This window comes from Drosophila yakuba, chromosome 3L, assembly GCF_016746365.2.
Source record: "Drosophila yakuba strain Tai18E2 chromosome 3L, Prin_Dyak_Tai18E2_2.1, whole genome shotgun sequence".
NCBI lineage: Eukaryota > Metazoa > Arthropoda > Insecta > Diptera > Drosophilidae > Drosophila > Drosophila yakuba.
Genome location: NC_052529.2, coordinates 1783174 through 1801406, shown reverse-complemented (window position 1 = coordinate 1801406; position 18233 = coordinate 1783174). Strand labels below are relative to the sequence as shown.

At 50.3% G+C, this 18233-nt stretch overlaps 3 protein-coding genes across 5 annotated transcripts; 2 read left to right on the top strand and 1 right to left on the bottom strand.

Moving 5' to 3' along the window:
• Positions 1 to 30: 30 nt before the first annotated feature.
• On the bottom strand, positions 31 to 1810 carry LOC6532449 (hsp90 co-chaperone Cdc37). Its single transcript, XM_002093160.4, has 4 exons — positions 1663 to 1810; positions 1399 to 1602; positions 512 to 1171; positions 31 to 447 (listed from the first exon to the last, which is right to left on the bottom strand). Exons 1-4 carry the CDS (start codon positions 1693 to 1695, stop codon positions 175 to 177), a joined length of 1170 nt encoding a protein of 389 aa, XP_002093196.3. The 5' UTR covers positions 1696 to 1810; the 3' UTR covers positions 31 to 174.
• Positions 1811 to 1941: 131 nt separating this feature from the next.
• On the top strand, positions 1942 to 18201 carry LOC6532447 (spectrin alpha chain). 3 transcript variants are annotated; one of them, XM_015193871.3, is made up of 9 exons: positions 1942 to 2076; positions 8133 to 8216; positions 8279 to 12329; positions 12628 to 12723; positions 13471 to 15394; positions 15455 to 16058; positions 16239 to 16268; positions 17175 to 17775; positions 17836 to 18201. In XM_015193871.3, the coding sequence occupies exons 3-9, from the start codon at positions 8340 to 8342 to the stop codon at positions 17962 to 17964; spliced, it is 7374 nt and encodes a 2457-aa protein (XP_015049357.1). In that variant the 5' UTR covers positions 1942 to 2076; positions 8133 to 8216; positions 8279 to 8339; the 3' UTR covers positions 17965 to 18201. The 3 variants fall into 3 exon arrangements, with proteins under 3 accessions (XP_015049357.1, XP_015049358.1, XP_015049355.1); XM_015193872.3 differs by lacking the exon at positions 12628 to 12723; XM_015193869.3 differs by lacking the exons at positions 12628 to 12723; positions 16239 to 16268.
• Positions 1967 to 7602, top strand: LOC6532448 (protein disks lost). The gene is made up of 2 exons (XM_015193873.2): positions 1967 to 2076; positions 3732 to 7602. The coding sequence occupies exon 2, from the start codon at positions 3817 to 3819 to the stop codon at positions 7537 to 7539; it is 3723 nt and encodes a 1240-aa protein (XP_015049359.1). The 5' UTR covers positions 1967 to 2076; positions 3732 to 3816; the 3' UTR covers positions 7540 to 7602.
• Positions 18202 to 18233: the final 32 nt, after the last annotated feature.

The window sequence follows — 18233 nt, the reverse complement described above, 5'->3', positions numbered from 1 at the left end:
GAATAAATGGCAGAAGTGTTCACAGAATGGTTGACGTGTTACTGAGAATTTATGTGACTTTATTCAAATTATATACAACAACTCAACTGACGCAGGATCTGGTTAGGGATGAAATATGCTTGTGGACAATACATTAAGATTAGAGCTATGGTGTAGATGGAAACGTGTCGGCGATCAGTCAACGTCCTCTGTGCTGACGCCAGTGTAGATGGGCTCCTCCTTGGCCGCGCTCTCCGACTTGGCATCGTCGGTCTTCTCCTCGCCACCGGCGGCGTCATCTGAGTCATCGTCCTCCTTCTTGTCGCCCTCCAAGTCAGCGGCATTGGGCACCCAGAGACCAGAGTCCACACACCGCTTCATGTGCAGCTTGGCCACGTCCACGGGCATGGCGGCAATGGTCTTCTGCAGCAGCTCTACATCGCGGGACTCGAAACAGGCCTTCAGTTCCTGCGGACCAAATACGAGAAAAGTTAGTCGAATAATCCCCAAACAGCAAACCGCTGAAACGTACATCGGGCAGGGATTCAAAGACATCGGCTGGGTCCAGACCACCAGGTCCAAGGCGCTCCTTGCGTTCCTCCTCTTCGGCCTGGGCTATCGCCTCCTGAATCTTCTCCTGAGCACGCTTCTGAATGCGTCCCTTGAAACCTTCGATTTCGCTTTCGAACTGCGCCCTGTACTCGGGCTGACAGTGCTGGATCTTCGAGAAGAAGGAAGCTACACAGGCGCGAGGATCCACGTCCAGCTGTTTGGCCAGCTCCAAAATGTACTGCATACAAATGCACTGGTGCGCCACATGGGCCATCAGCTCGTGCTTCTCCTCCATTTCGAGGTTGATGGACCAGATGACCAAATAGTTGGCCGTCTCCTCGCCCACCAGGTGGAGATGCTCCTGCAGAAACCGTTTAGAATCGTCGTACTTGCGCAACATGCCGTACTGCTTGCAAAGTTTCTCGTTCTCCTTGACGAACTGCTTCATGCGCTGCTCTCGCTCCTCCTCGGACAGGTTCTCATCCGGCTTGCGGCCTGCCTTCTTGTTGATCACGGTCTTCTCAAAACCGGGCTTGCTGATGGTGTCCACATTCCAGGGTGTTTTCTTTTCCTTCTTAATCATGTCGTTCTCGATGCGGTCAAGCTCCTTGCCCTCGGCCTCGATCTTTTCCAGCTCTTTCTGTAGGTGATAAAAATTGCAGATCACATATTGAATCTTTCATCATGGAAAATAAGGATGATGGCATAGCATTTGATAGTACTTATGTATATACATCTTAAGCTTGCTAATAGTAATAAATTGTATATCTGGATTAGATGGGCAGAGAAATATTAAAGAGACTATTGGGAATTCCAGCCCAGGCTAATCAGCAACAAGTGAGCAGTGCATCCGGTGTGATGACATACCTTCAGAGCCTCCTCGTTGCCGTCCTTCTTTGAGATCCGCTCCTTGACATCCATGAGGCGCGCCTGGTAGCTCTGGCGCTTCTTCTTAAACTCGTCCTTCTCGTGGTCCATCTCCGCCATGCGCTCCACGCGTGCCTGGTGTCGCCAGCGGAACAGGGAAGGCGTGTCTATGTTCGGGTGAGTGTCGTCCTCATCGTCCGAAATCTAAAAGGAAGTATGCCGATTAAGACGGCTAATTGGGTTGGCTCGCAGCAGCGGGCTCACCTCGATGTTTTTCCACTTGCTGTAGTCCACCATTTTACTGTTTCTTTGATGCGGACTTCTTTTAAATGTAAATGCTGCAGGTTTTTGTTCGTTTTCCGCTGCTTCCTTTTTTTTTTGGATTGCTCTGGAAATTAGTGTGACCGCAGGGCTATAACGGAAAAATACCACCAGTGAATTACGATATTAAAAGATTGGTAAAGCGCCAAAGCGGACAAAATTAGAACCATGTCTAAAATCGATAGACATCGATAGAAATCGCGATATTGATACAATCTTCTTCAGCAATCGGCCGACATATTGAAAAAAACTGCGGTCCCGTGAAGTTGAGGCGCTCCGTGAAAATTACGAATAACTACTGCAAATCAATAGTTAAATTAACAAATTAACTGTGAACAATTAGATTGCCATCAAAGTGTAAGTTTTCCAATCGTTTTCGTCCGTAGCTCACTATTAGTTGGGTTCAAAATGCAATTGGAATTCGGTGTGCGTGCAAAGTGAAAATTTTTCGGGTCAACGCCACACCCTCGAAGGCGACACAAAAATCCAATTAACGTTGCAAAAGTGAGAGAAAAGTCTTCGGCAAAACTAAAAACCTATAAGGTGAAATGCCAGTGCTTGATTAGCTATCGAAATTTTAAATTTCTGCCAAAATTCTCGACTCCAGTTGCAATTTAAGAAAAAGTATCTGGTGCTCCAGTTGTGCATGTGTGTGTGCGAGTTACGCAGGAGTAGAGATGGCTGTGTGTGTACGTCATCGGGCGGTGGTGGTGGTGCGGCAACTTCAGAAGAGAGAAAGCGAGAGAGCACACACTCTCTCTCTTTGCTTGTTTGTGTTTGCGAGAGATTTTAAGTACGAGTAAAAAAAAAGCAAACTGCTTGCCTTACATTTGCCAAAACCTGTTTTGGGTGGGGGAAATGTCCTTGACTTTATTGAAGGCCTGTGTTTGCATAGGATAGTTTTGTTTGCTTGCAAGATGATTTCGTGTTCGTAGCACACTTTTGTACCAGTTGATTTTCGGAGCCTCTTCATTGATTGCTCATAATTCCAAACCGTACGCATTACGTCATCCTCGGCTATTTTCTGATAGACACTTCAATTAATGTTTCGCTCTCCCTCTCTTTCTATTTGTTCTCTTATTGAGGTGTATCTCTCGCACTTGCCGATTCTGTTGTTGTTTTTGTTTGCCACCGCGATAAACAGTTAAATTGCCTGCCTGTGTGTGCGTGTGTGTGTTCTTCAACTTTGTATGGCTGCCAAGCCCTGGGCTGTTGCCATCTCCCTCTGATTTATTTCAATTTCCTGTGGCAAAGTGTGTTGTTTGTTTGTTTCTCTGCATGCTGACCCACCCTCTCCCCAAAATGATGTCATTGCTCACTGTGCTGACCCCTTCTAAAGGGGCGATCTGAAATATTAAGTAAAGTGCTGCAGAAATCCGAACATTCCCCAGATTTCCTTATCGTTAGTGCTAATTGCATTTCATGTTATTTTATTAACTAGAATTCTTTCATCTGCTTTATTCTATTAATCATTATTGGCCAATCTTAACTATTTTGCCTCATGATATTGGAATTTATTAAGGAATGTAGTTGCCAAATCCATTGGAATAATTGGAAACCATTAGATATTAAATAATATAATAATAAAAATTAAACATAAAATTCTTCTGGATACTTGAGGGAACCTACTATATACATTCTTTTATTGTTTAGGTAAATATCTGTATAATTTATTAAGCATACATGTGCATTTTTCCAAACTACACCTAGAAATCGTCGTATCCTGATTTCCCCGCTTAACAAAAACCTTTCTATCCTAACCAATATTTCACTTTTTATAACTTTTAGTACAGGTGGTGATGTCATCGCCTCCTAAATTTGACAATTCGTAATGTCTTTCGTGTCGTTTACTTTGATTTAGTTTAGTGTGTGAAAAAGTACTGTTTATACAAAAATACAAGAAAAAAAAATCCTGCAACTTCAACCCATCCACACAAGTCTAAAAATAAATTAGAAAACGAAAACCCACAAAAGCCGAGCCAACATTTCCCTTCTCTCCTCTTCCGTTGCAGGGAAACAAAAGGGAGAGAGGGATTGGAGGAGGGCCAAAGGTCGAAAATAGCTCGAGCTGAGGCGCAGAAAATAGATCACCAGATCATGCCCACAGAGCTCAAAGCGGCAGATACAGAAATGACGAAGCCGGAAGAGAGCCATCTGCTGCAGCTGCTTGCGCAACTGGAGAAGGTGCCACGCCCCCAGCTGCAGCAGAAGTTTGTCGCCCACTTCAGAAAGAGCGGGAAGGGTAATCAGCAAAGCAACTGCAGCCTGGAGGACTTTGCCACCTACTTTTTAGGGGCACTGCGTCGGAGCACAAAGCAGTACTACAGTACGCGGAACTCGGAAACACCCGTGCTTCCCTTGACACCCATCCGTCAGGTCAAGCCACCGGTTGCTGATGCGGCCAAGGAGGAGGACCAGCACCAGCTCAATGAGTCCTCAATCCTTAGCCGGAGTAGCTGCAGTGTGACATCCAATTCGAATACGACTCCGTCTCGTCAGCAGCCGCAGGGCAGAAGATCAACGCCAGGAAGTGGCGCCCAGTTTTGCAGCACGCCCAACAGAAGCGGTGGCGGAGGAACAGGCGGTGGGCACAGCATCTGCTTGGGTAACTTTCTGGTCAACACACCTATTCAGAGCCAGCAGAGATCCAAGAAGAAGACCACACCCCAGCAACAGCAGCAAAATCAAAATTCAGCAGTGGGTTCAGGAACTGGAGCAGGAGCCACACCGCAATCCAAGCCGCGACGACGGGTCTTACCCATGACCATTAGCAAGAATGTTTCGGCCAGCTCCTCTTTTGGAGACACTAGTTCCTTTAGCAATGACAATAACCTTTGGCGAATCTCGCAGAGCAGCGAAATCTTTGATAGAAGCCAAGAAGCGGCCCTGGAAATGGAGGCCCGCAAGTTCCTGTTGCTCAAAAAGCAGGAGATCAAAAGCGAAGCGCCAGTGAATGTCAGTCAACAGGAGAGGACGCCCGAAGATGAGGTGTTCCCGGAGGAAGCATTCAGCTTGGAGGATGTGGCCAATACAAACCAATTGCAGCTCCTGTCAGCTATTTACAGTTTGTTGATAGACCTCAATTTAGTGCCCAACGTACTAGGTGAACTTAGTTTTGTGCTCCAGCTGCTGAATGTACGAGATTTTGGGGAATCACCTGTCAAGTCAGATCTACCCAGTGCTTTGCAGGGACTCACCCAGTACAAAAGTTGTGTATACTTTGCAGTAAAACTGCTGGAGAACCAAAAAACTTTACTTCTGCAGCTTGACAAAAGGACTTTGGGGATCTTGCTACAAAACGAAAGATTGAGTCTGCTGCCCCCAGGAGTTGTCCAAGAACTGGAAACTTACTGTCAGCAGAAGCAGGAGTTGACCGCATCCTTCACTATGGACACTTCCTCGTCCGCACAGCAGAATGTATACTATCACGTGGAGAAGGACTCGCGGGATAACTTTCCTGCGCAGAAGGAGTTCGGGGCCTTCAAGTCCCAAAGGGATCTCTTTTACAAAGCCCTTAAGCAGTGGGAGCTGAGCCATCTGAATCGCGTTTTCAACTTTGCCAGCGAACTGGGGCCCCGTATTAGGGATATCTTTAAAGTGTCGGAGCACCCAGTGAACATGACGCACCTGGCAAAACTATTTGTCAACCAATTGCTGATCTCCGCCACCGAGACCACCGAATCTCCCGAAGAACTGGGCTTAAAGCTGGATCCCCTCAGGCACAACAAACTGGCACAGCGCCTGGTGACCTCCAGTTCCAGTGTGGAAGGTCAGTTTCCCCGCTCGCAGGCCTTCTTTCGCGACCTTATCGCCGGATGCTCATCGGTGGCATTTCTGGTGCACCTAAAGCTGGAACTGTACGCGCAACTTATGCGTCACAACGACTCCACCTTTGACCTGCTCCAGCTGACTGAGGATGTGGGTGCCGAAGAGCAGTCCGCTCAGCAGGGACCATACATTGTTCGCGTCCAGGCCATGGCCAATATGCTAATCCTGGCCAAGTTTTTGGGCTACGTAACTGTGATGCCTTTCAGTGGGTCCACGCAACATGGAAACCCAACGCCGCCATATCTTTGCCCACAGCAGTTGCAGCTTCGTAGCCATTTTCATCCGGACTTCAATCTCCGCGAGATACTCGAACGCTCCATGCACCAGGGCAAGCTGCTGATCACGCTTCCGTGGCTAGTTCAATACCTGGCGATGCTCGACTTGGTCAGTCTACATCTTCCGGATGCAGTGGCCACTTTGGAGCTGCTGTACGGACTGTATGCCGCCATACGTATGGAAAAATTGCAACCCGCAGCTGTATTTATAGCCAGGAGTTGCATTGGATGGCTTTTGGATGCACAACCGCAGTTGGTTAATGGCTACTACAGTCACCGGGCACAGGAAGCCGGAGTTGGAAGCATTTCGTCAATTGTGGATACCTGCCTAAAGGGCCTCTGTTGTCACGATAAATCGAACGCCCCCGTGTTGGATGAACTTCTGCCAGTGGCTTGTCCTTTCCTGCAGGAATTCCGGGTCAGCATTACGCCCTCCAGACAAGCGAGAAGTGGGCGATTCCGGTACATAACCACTCGGTTGGAGCAGTTGCAGCAGAACAGCAGTTCCATTTCTAAGGAGGCGATAGTTGCCAGCGAACTAAGTCCCTCGGAGCAGCAGCAGCGTAAATTGGCCGATGCCTTTCTCCATTCCCAAAACGCATCCACCAGGAGGTTGATAGAGTTCGTCACGGAACGCAGTTTTAAGTGTGTTGTCAAGGACGCTCAGCAGGAGATTCTGATCCCGTCGAAGGCATCGGCGGATGCCAAAGTCAACGAGATCAGCTCCACGAAGCGCGAAGAGGTTTTTCAAAAGCTGCATGAGATCTTTCAAGATGCTAGGGAGAAGGCGTGCCAGCGTTGGAAGGAGAATGTGCATCAAATGCTGGACAAGCGCATTGGGCAATCACTGGAGGCCCTTCTGCCCGCCACCACCAATGCGGTTTTGCGGTCTACGTATGCTCATCTAATCCGTATGCAAGCACAATCTCAGCTGCAACAGTGGCTCCAGTCCAGCGTGCTTCAGTCCACATTTTATCATGGTGATCTTCAGGAGCTAACCACCAAAGTGTGTAACTCCAATAGGAACAAGGCAGATGCAGCGACTGCAGGTGGCGGCGGCTCCAGTGAGCTCCAACTCAGTCCTGATGTTGGATTCAGCCTGTCAGAGCTGCTCTATCAGCTGCAGCAGTGGCTACACTGCCTGAGCTTGCGGCCCGATTATGTGAGCAGTCGTGAAGATCTGGCCGAGCTGCTTCGAAAATCCCAAAAGGCGGTCCTGTTTCCTCAAATGCCCACTGTTTTTTATCACCTTATTGGGTCTGGATTAGTTCATCTGCTCCAGTTGCTCATCACCAGAAAACCGAATTTCCTCGACAAGGATGTAATCTCGGCCAGCTGTTCGGTGTGGCGGTCACCGCAGCTCATGGCCAGTGAAGCTTCACCCGGAATCTTTGAGGGCTTGATCAGCATTAGTTTTGTGCAGGAGATGGGCAACAATGCGGACAGCTTTCAGATGCTGGAGGTGATCCTTAGATCGATGCTACAGTCTGGCGCTATACGGGCGGATCAACTTAACGAACTCTTCATGCCGCTGTTTGCCAAGAACTGGTCGCCGGAAGTGTGGAGCATTCTCTCCGATCTTCTACAGAAACTCTCTCTCACCGGAAAAGATTCTGATGCCCATGACGCCTCTGGTGATAGTCCCGAAGACGAGGCAAAGTCGCATCTCTTCATGGAGATGCTGGCCGATTTATCACGCGATCTGGATAACTTTTAAGTTTAAAACTGTTGGTTATGTCATTGAACGTTCATGTTTCGAATAAACTGTTCCCTTTTTGTATGTGTCTGCTGGAAATAGCTTGGAAATGGGGACCACACTATGTAGCCGATAAGATAGCGATAGCTGATGGAACCTAATCAGCGGGAGAATGCGTCACATTCGCGCTTTTAGTTTGGTTAGTGTGTGCGAACGTTGAGGCCACCATAAGGGGACGGGTTGTCAATCGATGTGATCATCGACCTGAGCAACAGTCGCCAACCAAGTGGAAATTCTAAATGAGAATTCTGCGATTGTTGCCCATGCAGTCAAGTAGTTTGAATAGTTTACAGGAGGTATTTTGCATACTACTCATAAAAATTAAATAAATTTCGTTAAACGACAAAAAATACTTGGGAGCAATGTCACTGCGAGATAAAATATTATGAAATATGAAAACAATGTTGTAGTACGCAAGCCAGCCATTCAGTTTCGTGATTTTGTGTTTCCCACATAACGAATGACCCAGCAATTAAGTAATTGAGTGATTGCGTTTGTATTGGAGCTGATTAAACCGAATTAAACTAATTGTTCTTTCTTCATTTTCTTTACAGTTGGGCACGGTCAAACATTTGATGAAGGGGAAGCACCAGCAGCAGTATTAAATTACAAATATCCAGCGCCCAGAGCAACTTAAGGTAAACTCCGAAAAGAAACCAAATGAAAAAGAATTCCAATTAATTGCATAACAACTTTACAGCATTTCAATATCAAAACGAACGAAACACTCAAGCAATTAGACAAGTAAACGAACCAGCGAAATGGAGAACTTTACACCCAAAGAGGTGAAGATCCTCGAGACAGTCGAGGACATCCAGGAGCGACGTGAGCAGGTGCTGTCCCGCTACAATGACTTCAAGATCGAGACGCGCCAGAAGCGTGAAAAGCTCGAGGATTCGCGTCGCTTCCAGTACTTCAAGCGCGATGCCGACGAGCTGGAGTCGTGGATCCACGAGAAGCTGCAGGCAGCCAGCGAGGAGAGCTACCGCGATCCCACCAACCTGCAGGCCAAAATCCAGAAGCACCAGGCCTTCGAGGCGGAGGTGTCGGCGCACAGCAACGCCATTGTCTCGCTGGACAACACTGGCCAGGAGATGATCAATCAGCAACACTTTGCCTCCGAGTCGATTCAGGTTCGCCTCGACGAGCTGCACAAGCTGTGGGAGCTACTTCTCAGCCGTCTGGCCGAGAAGGGTCTTAAGCTGCAGCAGGCTCTCGTCCTGGTGCAGTTCCTGCGTCAGTGTGAAGAGGTGATGTTTTGGATTAAGGACAAAGAGACCTTTGTCACCGCCGACGAGTTCGGTCAAGACCTGGAACATGTGGAGGTTCTGCAGCGCAAGTTCGATGAGTTCCAGAAGGACATGGCTTCCCAAGAATACCGCGTGACTGAGGTCAACCAGTTGGCCGATAAGTTGGTACAGGACGGTCATCCCGAGCGCGACACGATTACCAAGCGCAAGGAGGAGCTGAACGAGGCTTGGCAGCGCCTTAAGCAGTTAGCCATTGTGCGCCAAGAGAAGCTATTCGGTGCCCACGAAATCCAGCGCTTCAACCGCGATGCCGACGAAACCGTCGCCTGGATTGCCGAGAAGGATGTGGTCCTGTCGTCCGATGATTATGGCCGCGATTTGGCTAGTGTTCAAGCGCTGCAGCGCAAACACGAAGGAGTGGAGCGCGATTTGGCCGCCTTGGAGGATAAGGTTTCCACACTGGGAGCCGAGGCCCAGCGGCTGTGCTCCATTCACGCCGATCACAGTGACCAGATCCGTGACAAACAGGCTGAGATAGCCAACTACTGGCAGAGTCTCACCACCAAGGCCCGCGAGCGTAAGCAGAAGCTGGATGAGTCCTACTACCTGCACCGTTTCCTTGCCGATTTCCGCGACCTTGTGTCCTGGATCAATGGCATGAAGGCCATCATCTCGGCCGATGAGCTGGCAAAGGATGTGGCTGGAGCAGAGGCTCTTCTGGAGCGTCACCAGGAGCACAAGGGCGAGATCGATGCTCGCGAGGATAGCTTCAAGCTGACCACTGAATCCGGACAGAAACTGCTGGAGCGCGAGCATTACGCCGCCGCCGAAATCCAGGAAAAGCTGGCCGCTCTGGAGAACGACAAGAGCTCGCTGCTTTCGCTGTGGGAGGATCGTCGCATTCTGTACGAGCAGTGCATGGATCTGCAACTGTTCTACCGCGATACGGAGCAGGCTGACACATGGATGGCCAAGCAGGAGGCTTTCCTGGCCAACGAGGACCTGGGCGACTCCCTGGACTCAGTGGAGGCGCTTATTAAGAAACACGAGGACTTTGAGAAGAGTCTGGCTGCCCAGGAGGAGAAGATCAAGGCTCTGGACATCTTTGCCACCAAACTGATCGATGGTCAGCATTATGCCGCCGATGATGTGGCCCAGCGCCGTCAGATGCTTCTAGCCCGTCGTGCTGCTCTCCAGGAAAAATCGTCCAAGCGTCGCCAGTTGCTGGAGGATTCAAACCGCTACCAGCAGTTCGAGCGTGATTGCGACGAGACCAAGGGCTGGATTAGCGAGAAGCTGAAGTTCGCCACGGATGACAGCTATTTGGATCCTACCAATCTCAACGGAAAGATGCAGAAGCACCAGAACTTCGAGCACGAGCTGAATGCCAACAAGTCGCGCATCGAGGACATCACCAACGTGGGCACCGAACTGATCGAGAAGCAGCACTATGCTGCCGACCAGATCAACACCCGCATGCAGGAGATCGTCGTCCTGTGGGAGACCCTCGTCCAGGCATCCGACAAAAAGGGAACCAAGCTCAACGAGGCATGCCAACAGCAGCAGTTCAACCGCACCATCGAGGACATTGAGCTATGGCTTAGCGAGATCGAGGGCCAGTTGCTGTCGGAGGATCACGGCAAAGACCTGACCTCCGTTCAGAACTTGCAGAAGAAGCACGCCCTGCTGGAGGCCGACGTGATGGCTCACCAGGATCGCATTGAGAGCATCAAGGTGGCTGCCAACAAGTTCATCGAATCAGGTCACTTTGACGCGGACAACATTCGCAACAAGGAGGGCAATCTGTCCGCTCGCTATGCCGCTCTAGCTGCCCCCATGGGCGAGAGGAAGCAGCACCTTCTGGACTCCCTTCAGGTGCAGCAGCTTTTCCGCGACTTGGAGGACGAGGCTGCCTGGATCCGTGAAAAGGAACCAATTGCCGCATCCACGAACCGCGGTCGTGACTTGATTGGTGTGCAGAACCTGATCAAGAAGCACCAGGCTGTGCTGGCCGAGATCAACAACCATGAGGCCAGGCTGCTGAATGTGATCAGCTCGGGCGAGAACATGCTGAAGGATCAGCCCTTCGCCAGCGACGACATCCGTCAGCGTTTGGAGGCACTCCAGGAGCAATGGAACACGCTGAAGGAGAAGTCCAGTCAGCGTAAGCAGGATCTGGATGACTCTCTCCAGGCTCACCAGTACTTTGCCGATGCCAACGAAGCAGAGTCGTGGATGCGCGAAAAGGAACCGATTGCAACTGGTAGCGACTACGGAAAGGACGAGGATTCCTCGGAGGCTTTGCTCAAGAAGCACGAGGCCCTTGTCTCCGATCTCGAGGCCTTTGGCAACACCATTCAGGCGCTGCAGGAGCAGGCCAAGAACTGTCGCCAGCAGGAGACACCTGTTGTGGACATCACCGGCAAGGAGTGCGTGGTTGCCCTATACGATTACACGGAGAAATCCCCTCGTGAGGTCTCGATGAAGAAGGGCGATGTGCTGACCCTGCTGAACTCGAACAACAAGGACTGGTGGAAGGTGGAGGTCAACGACCGCCAGGGCTTCGTCCCAGCCGCCTACATCAAAAAGATTGAGGCCGGCTTAAGCGCCTCGCAGCAAAACCTGGTGGACAACCATTCGATTGCCAAGCGCCAGAACCAGATCAACTCGCAGTACGACAACTTGCTGGCCCTCGCCCGTGAGCGCCAGAACAAGCTGAACGAGACTGTGAAGGCGTACGTTCTTGTTCGTGAGGCTGCCGACTTGGCCCAGTGGATCCGGGACAAGGAGAACCACGCTCAGATCGCCGATGTTGTGGGAGAGGATCTGGAGGAGGTTGAGGTGCTCCAGAAGAAGTTCGACGACTTCAATGACGACCTGAAGGCCAACGAAGTGCGTCTGGCCAACATGAACGAGATTGCCGTGCAGCTTACTTCCTTGGGTCAGACCGAGGCCGCTCTGAAGATCCAAACGCAGATGCAAGACCTGAACGAGAAGTGGAACAATCTGCAGACGCTAACTGCTGAGAAGGCTAGCCAACTGGGCTCAGCCCATGAGGTACAACGCTTCCATCGCGACATTGATGAGACCAAGGATTGGATCGCGGAGAAGGCAAACGCCCTAAACAACGACGACCTGGGCAAGGACCTGCGCAGTGTCCAGACTCTGCAGCGCAAGCACGAGGGCGTGGAACGCGATTTGGCCGCTTTGCGGGACAAGATCCGCCAGCTGGACGAAACTGCCAACAGGCTAATGCAGTCGCACCCTGATACCGCCGAGCAGACCTACGCCAAGCAGAAGGAGATCAACGAGATGTGGGACCAGATCATCACCAAGTCCACCGCCCGCAAGGAGAAGCTGCTGGACTCATACGATCTGCAGCGCTTCCTCAGCGACTACCGCGATCTGCTGGCCTGGATCAACTCGATGATGAGCCTGGTCACGTCCGACGAGCTGGCTAACGATGTCACTGGAGCCGAGGCTCTAATCGAGCGTCATCAGGTAAGGATTTCGTTGGGGAATATACATACACAAATTTAACTAGGATCTCCTTCATAAGTCTAAGCCATTCTTAACTGCAGACTGTTTGGTTATTTTTTTACATCTCTTGACTATATCCTGTCTTTTTGGTTTTGATTTTTTGGTTCGTGTCATGTCATAAACGAACAACAAACAATCGACATCGACAACTGCAACGGTTCACGGTTCATGACAACATCCAAATCCCCATCATGGTTGTGTTTCTACATTCCAACTCCCCAATAAACAAACAATCAAACAAATACGATACCCATCACAGGCACGCCGTGCCGAGATTGGGTTCACCCTGGGCAGCAGCTCGGCTCCTGGGGCCGCCGCCTCGACCTCCAGCATCGCATCTCCATCCGGCGACGAGGTAGATCCTTCGCTTACCACCATCTCCCCAGATCCGTGTTTCGTTGTGTTTATGTGTTGCTCGCCTCTGATTAGAACATACTCGTATCATACATTCCAATTCATATATCAGAGGGTACTCGAAATTCCTTCTTTATCTTTATGTCGATCAGTGGGAATACCCTTCATGTACAAATACCAAACCATATCTACGGCTTCAGCTTTCCCTTACAAACACACACGTTATGTTCTTTTAGTAACTCAAGCGGTTTCTTGTTATCTTATCTAATATTGCTTACACACATTGGGCTTTTCATCGGCACATATCACTCAATTCCTAGTGTCCAGATTAAGTTTACTGCTCCCGAGGAAATGTGTTTCCAAATCATCAAATGTATAAAATACATTGAGCAGTTGGTTTAGTTGAAAATTTGTGATATATATGTATTACGATAAAAGTAATTAAAATCTGATTTCACTAATCATTAAAGCTTTACACATGTATAAATTAATGAACTTATACAGTTTTCTGTGCAATCCTTTCATCATCATCATCACACATCCAAGCTCCGTTCACGTTTCATCCAGTTTATCCACCGATTTGTTCAGTTTAACTTCGTTCTACGTTTATTACTCTTGACTAATTCGACGCTGCAGCAATCGATCCACAGTGGCCAGCCTGCCAGCGTTGCAATGTTGTTCTAACACGGCGTTACCAAAGCGAAGTCCATGACCCTAACTAATCTGATTTCCCCATGAATTTCCCCAGGAACACCGCACGGAGATCGATGCCCGCGCTGGAACTTTCGGCGCCTTCGAGCAGTTCGGAAACGAGCTGCTGCAGGCCAACCACTATGCCTCGCCTGAAATCAAGGAGAAAATCGAGGACCTGGCCAAGGCCCGCGAGGACTTGGAGAAGGCATGGACCGAGCGCCGCCTGCAGCTGGAGCAGAACTTGGATCTGCAACTCTACATGCGTGACTGTGAGTTGGCCGAGTCCTGGATGTCTGCTCGCGAGGCCTTCCTCAATGCCGATGATGATGCCAATGCCGGCGGAAACGTGGAGGCACTGATCAAGAAGCACGAAGACTTCGACAAGGCCATTAACGGCCACGAGCAGAAGATTGCCGCTCTGCAGACGGTGGCGGATCAGTTGATCGCCCAGAACCACTATGCCTCCAATTTGGTGGACGAGAAGCGCAAGCAAGTGCTGGAGCGCTGGCGCCACCTCAAGGAGGGTCTGATCGAGAAGCGATCCCGTCTGGGAGACGAGCAGACGCTGCAGCAGTTCTCGCGCGATGCCGATGAGATTGAGAACTGGATCGCAGAGAAGCTGCAGCTGGCCACCGAGGAGAGCTACAAGGACCCGGCCAACATCCAGTCGAAGCACCAGAAACACCAGGCCTTCGAGGCTGAGCTGGCGGCCAACGCCGACCGCATCCAGAGTGTGCTGGCCATGGGCGGAAACCTGATCGATAAGAAGCAGTGCAGCGGGTCGGAGGACGCGGTGCAGAAGCGGCTGACGCAGATCGCCGATCAGTGGGAATACCTGACCCACAAGACTACCGAGAAGTCGCTGAAGCTGAAGGAGGCGAACAAGCAGCGCACCTATATCGCTGCTGTCAAGGATTTGGACTTCTGGTTGGGCGAGGTCGAGAGTCTTTTGACCACTGAGGATTCTGGTAAGGATTTGGCTTCTGTCCAAAACCTCATGAAGAAGCATCAGTTGGTCGAGGCGGATATCGTGGCGCACGAAGACCGCATCAAGGACATGAACAACCAGGCCGATTCCTTGGTGGAGAGCGGCCAGTTCGACACTGCCGGCATCCAGGAGAAGCGTCAAAGCATCAATGAGCGCTACGAGCGCATCTGCAACCTGGCGGCCCATCGCCAAGCCCGTCTTAACGAGGCCCTGACCCTGCACCAATTCTTCCGCGACATCGCCGACGAGGAGAGCTGGATCAAGGAGAAGAAGCTGCTTGTCGGCTCCGACGACTACGGTCGCGATTTGACCGGCGTCCAGAACCTAAAGAAGAAGCACAAGCGTCTGGAAGCCGAATTGGCCTCTCACGAACCGGCTATTCAAGCTGTGCAGGAGGCTGGCGAGAAGCTTATGGACGTGTCCAACCTGGGTGTGCCTGAAATTGAGCAGCGCCTGAAGGCTCTCAACCAGGCCTGGGCCGAGCTAAAGAACCTGGCTGCCACGCGTGGTCAGAAGCTGGATGAGTCGTTGACCTATCAGCAATTCCTCGCACAGGTGGAGGAGGAGGAGGCCTGGATCACCGAGAAGCAGCAGCTGCTCTCTGTGGAGGACTACGGCGACTCAATGGCCGCTGTTCAAGGCCTGCTGAAGAAGCACGACGCCTTCGAGACGGACTTCACTGCCCACAAGGACCGCTGCTCTTTGATCTGCGACCAGGGCAGTGAGTTGGTGGAGGCCAAAAACCACCACGGTGAGTCCATTGCGCAACGCTGCCAGCAGCTGCGCCTCAAACTGGACAACCTGTCCGCCCTGGCTGCCCGCCGCAAGGGAGCCCTGCTGGACAACTCGGCCTATCTGCAGTTCATGTGGAAGGCCGATGTGGTCGAGAGCTGGATTGACGACAAGGAGAACTATGTGCGCTCCGACGAGTTCGGACGTGACCTGTCCACCGTGCAGACGCTGTTGACCAAGCAGGAGACATTCGATGCAGGTAAGATCAGCTGAAATTGTGTCTTAGTTCCCTTTGTAAAACCAATTCCTCTTCTTTAAGGTCTCAATGCCTTCGAGCAGGAGGGCATCCACAACATCACGGCACTCAAGGACCAACTGATCAATGCCAGCCACGCCCAGTCGCCGGCAATTCTGAAGCGTCACGGAGACGTGATTGCCAGGTGGCAGAAGTTGCGCGACGCCTCCGACACGCGCAAGCAGCGACTGTTGGCCATGCAGGAGCAGTTCCGCCAGATCGAGGAACTCTACTTGACATTTGCCAAGAAAGCTTCGGCCTTCAATTCTTGGTTCGAAAATGCCGAGGAGGATCTCACAGATCCTGTTCGCTGCAATTCGATCGAAGAAATTCGCGCCCTGCGCGACGCCCATGCCCAATTCCAGGCGTCCCTTTCGTCGGCCGAAGCTGACTTCAAGGCATTGGCAGCACTCGACCAGAAGATCAAGAGCTTTAATGTTGGACCCAACCCCTACACGTGGTTCACCATGGAAGCTCTTGAGGAGACCTGGCGTAATCTGCAAAAGATCATAGAGGAACGCGATGGGGAACTTGCCAAGGAGGCCAAGCGCCAGGAGGAGAACGACAAGCTGCGCAAGGAGTTTGCCAAGCACGCCAATCTATTCCACCAGTGGCTAACAGAGACAAGGTGAGTGGGGGCTAGGGCTTTCCCCAAATGGAGGGGCTACTCCATCCAGACGTGTGTTGGTTTTTTCGGATCAAATCCATGTACCCATCCCAACCCACACATATCCGAAAACAAGTCTCGTGGTCGCGACTCTTCCCCCATGAAATACTACGTAACTGAAAGATCCATTCTATTTTCTAGATATTATATGCTGGGTTATAACCGTCAAGGGTAATTAAGCGAGCAGGCTTGATTCTGCGTTTAAACTCATATTTTCTGTTGTGATCTTTTTGGTTCCTTAACTCGCGTTGGAGCTGAGCTCCCGATCTCGCTGCGCCTCCACTAACCTTTGGGAATGGCCATATGCTCCGTAACTCTTGCTTTGCCCCTTAAGCCGGGGGCTTGTAAATACTCGTATATATCCACACTGAAAAGATAAAAGATTGAGCGACGACTAAGGCCTAGTTTTAGTTAGTTGCATTAGCGAGAGCACTGACCCACCCGATCCCAATCTGAGTGTATATCGTCAACGTACTGTTTCGATTCTCCATTACACCTTTGGTCTCACCTAATCTTATTCAAAATTAACGAAACTAAACTCTTTAGCATGCGAATCGAGATCAAAATACTGTTGTAGCATACAGAGAAACGTAGCAATTGAAAACATAAATTATTTTCATATTTATTCCGTTCAATCGAAGAGTTTAACCAATCTAGTAGCATTTTTCAATTACAATTTGAACGTTCCTTTGGCGCTTTTCTTATTTTAACTCGCTTCTAGCAATTAGACAAATTTCGTCATTATTAGTTGCTGAACTCAAAGAACAACCAATCTTAACTACACTAAACCCGACCCAAAACAGATCAAAACACTCGGGCCCGCCAAATTCCCACTGACACGTGTAAATATGTACAAACCAAAAACAAAGGGAAGACAAACTAGTTGCAAGCCCGAATCAAAAAATTCCAGAAAAATATTCGCTGCCCGTAACAGACCTCTAACAAGATTTGCTTCTCTTATGCATTATATCATTGTAACGTTCCGATTGTTTGACACCTAACTCGATATTGTGCCCTACTAACGAACGCTCTTTATCCGCCAACTCTCAACCAATCCCCACGTCGCGAATTTCACAGAACGTCCATGATGGAAGGCTCCGGTTCCCTGGAACAGCAACTGGAGGCGCTTCGTGTCAAGGCCACCGAGGTGCGCGCTCGTCGCGTTGACCTCAAGAAGATCGAAGAGCTGGGAGCCCTGCTGGAGGAGCACCTTATCCTGGACAACCGCTACACGGAACACTCTACGGTGGGCTTGGCCCAGCAGTGGGATCAGCTTGACCAGCTGTCCATGCGCATGCAGCACAACCTGGAGCAACAGATCCAGGCACGCAACCACTCGGGCGTCTCTGAGGACTCGCTCAAGGAGTTCTCGATGATGTTCAAGCACTTCGACAAGGACAAGAGCGGCAAGCTCAACCACCAGGAGTTCAAGTCCTGCCTGCGCGCCCTCGGCTACGACCTGCCCATGGTGGAGGAGGGACAGCCCGACCCGGAGTTCGAGGCAATTCTCGATGTGGTCGACCCCAACCGGGATGGCTACGTCTCCCTGCAGGAATACATCGCGTTCATGATCTCCAAGGAGACGGAGAACGTCCAATCCTACGAGGAGATCGAGAATGCCTTCCGCGCCATCACCGCTGCCGACCGCCCCTACGTCACCAAGGAGGAGCTCTACTGCGTAAGTTTACTGAAAGTTTGCACCCAAACCAATTCTTACATCTTTGCTTTCCTGCTACAGAACCTCACCAAGGACATGGCGGACTACTGCGTGCAGCGCATGAAACCCTTCTCGGAACCGCGCTCCGGCCAGCCCATCAAGGATGCCCTGGACTACATAGACTTCACGCGAACGCTGTTCCAGAACTAAAGAGCCTGTATTGTCTTGTTTAGTGGCGCCTGAGCATATGTCTTACAATTTAAAGTATATTTCTAAAAACCAACAAAACCACAAAAAAAACAAACAAAAATATATATTTACACCATTATTTTCGATAATTTAGTCTCTAAGTCAAACAGTTTAATGCTTATTTAAGAACCTATGCCACGATGAACCTTAAATCAACAATAGCACCTTGCAATACATATTTATCAACATGACTATAAACCATTTGTAGTTTTTGCATTTATTTATCTACA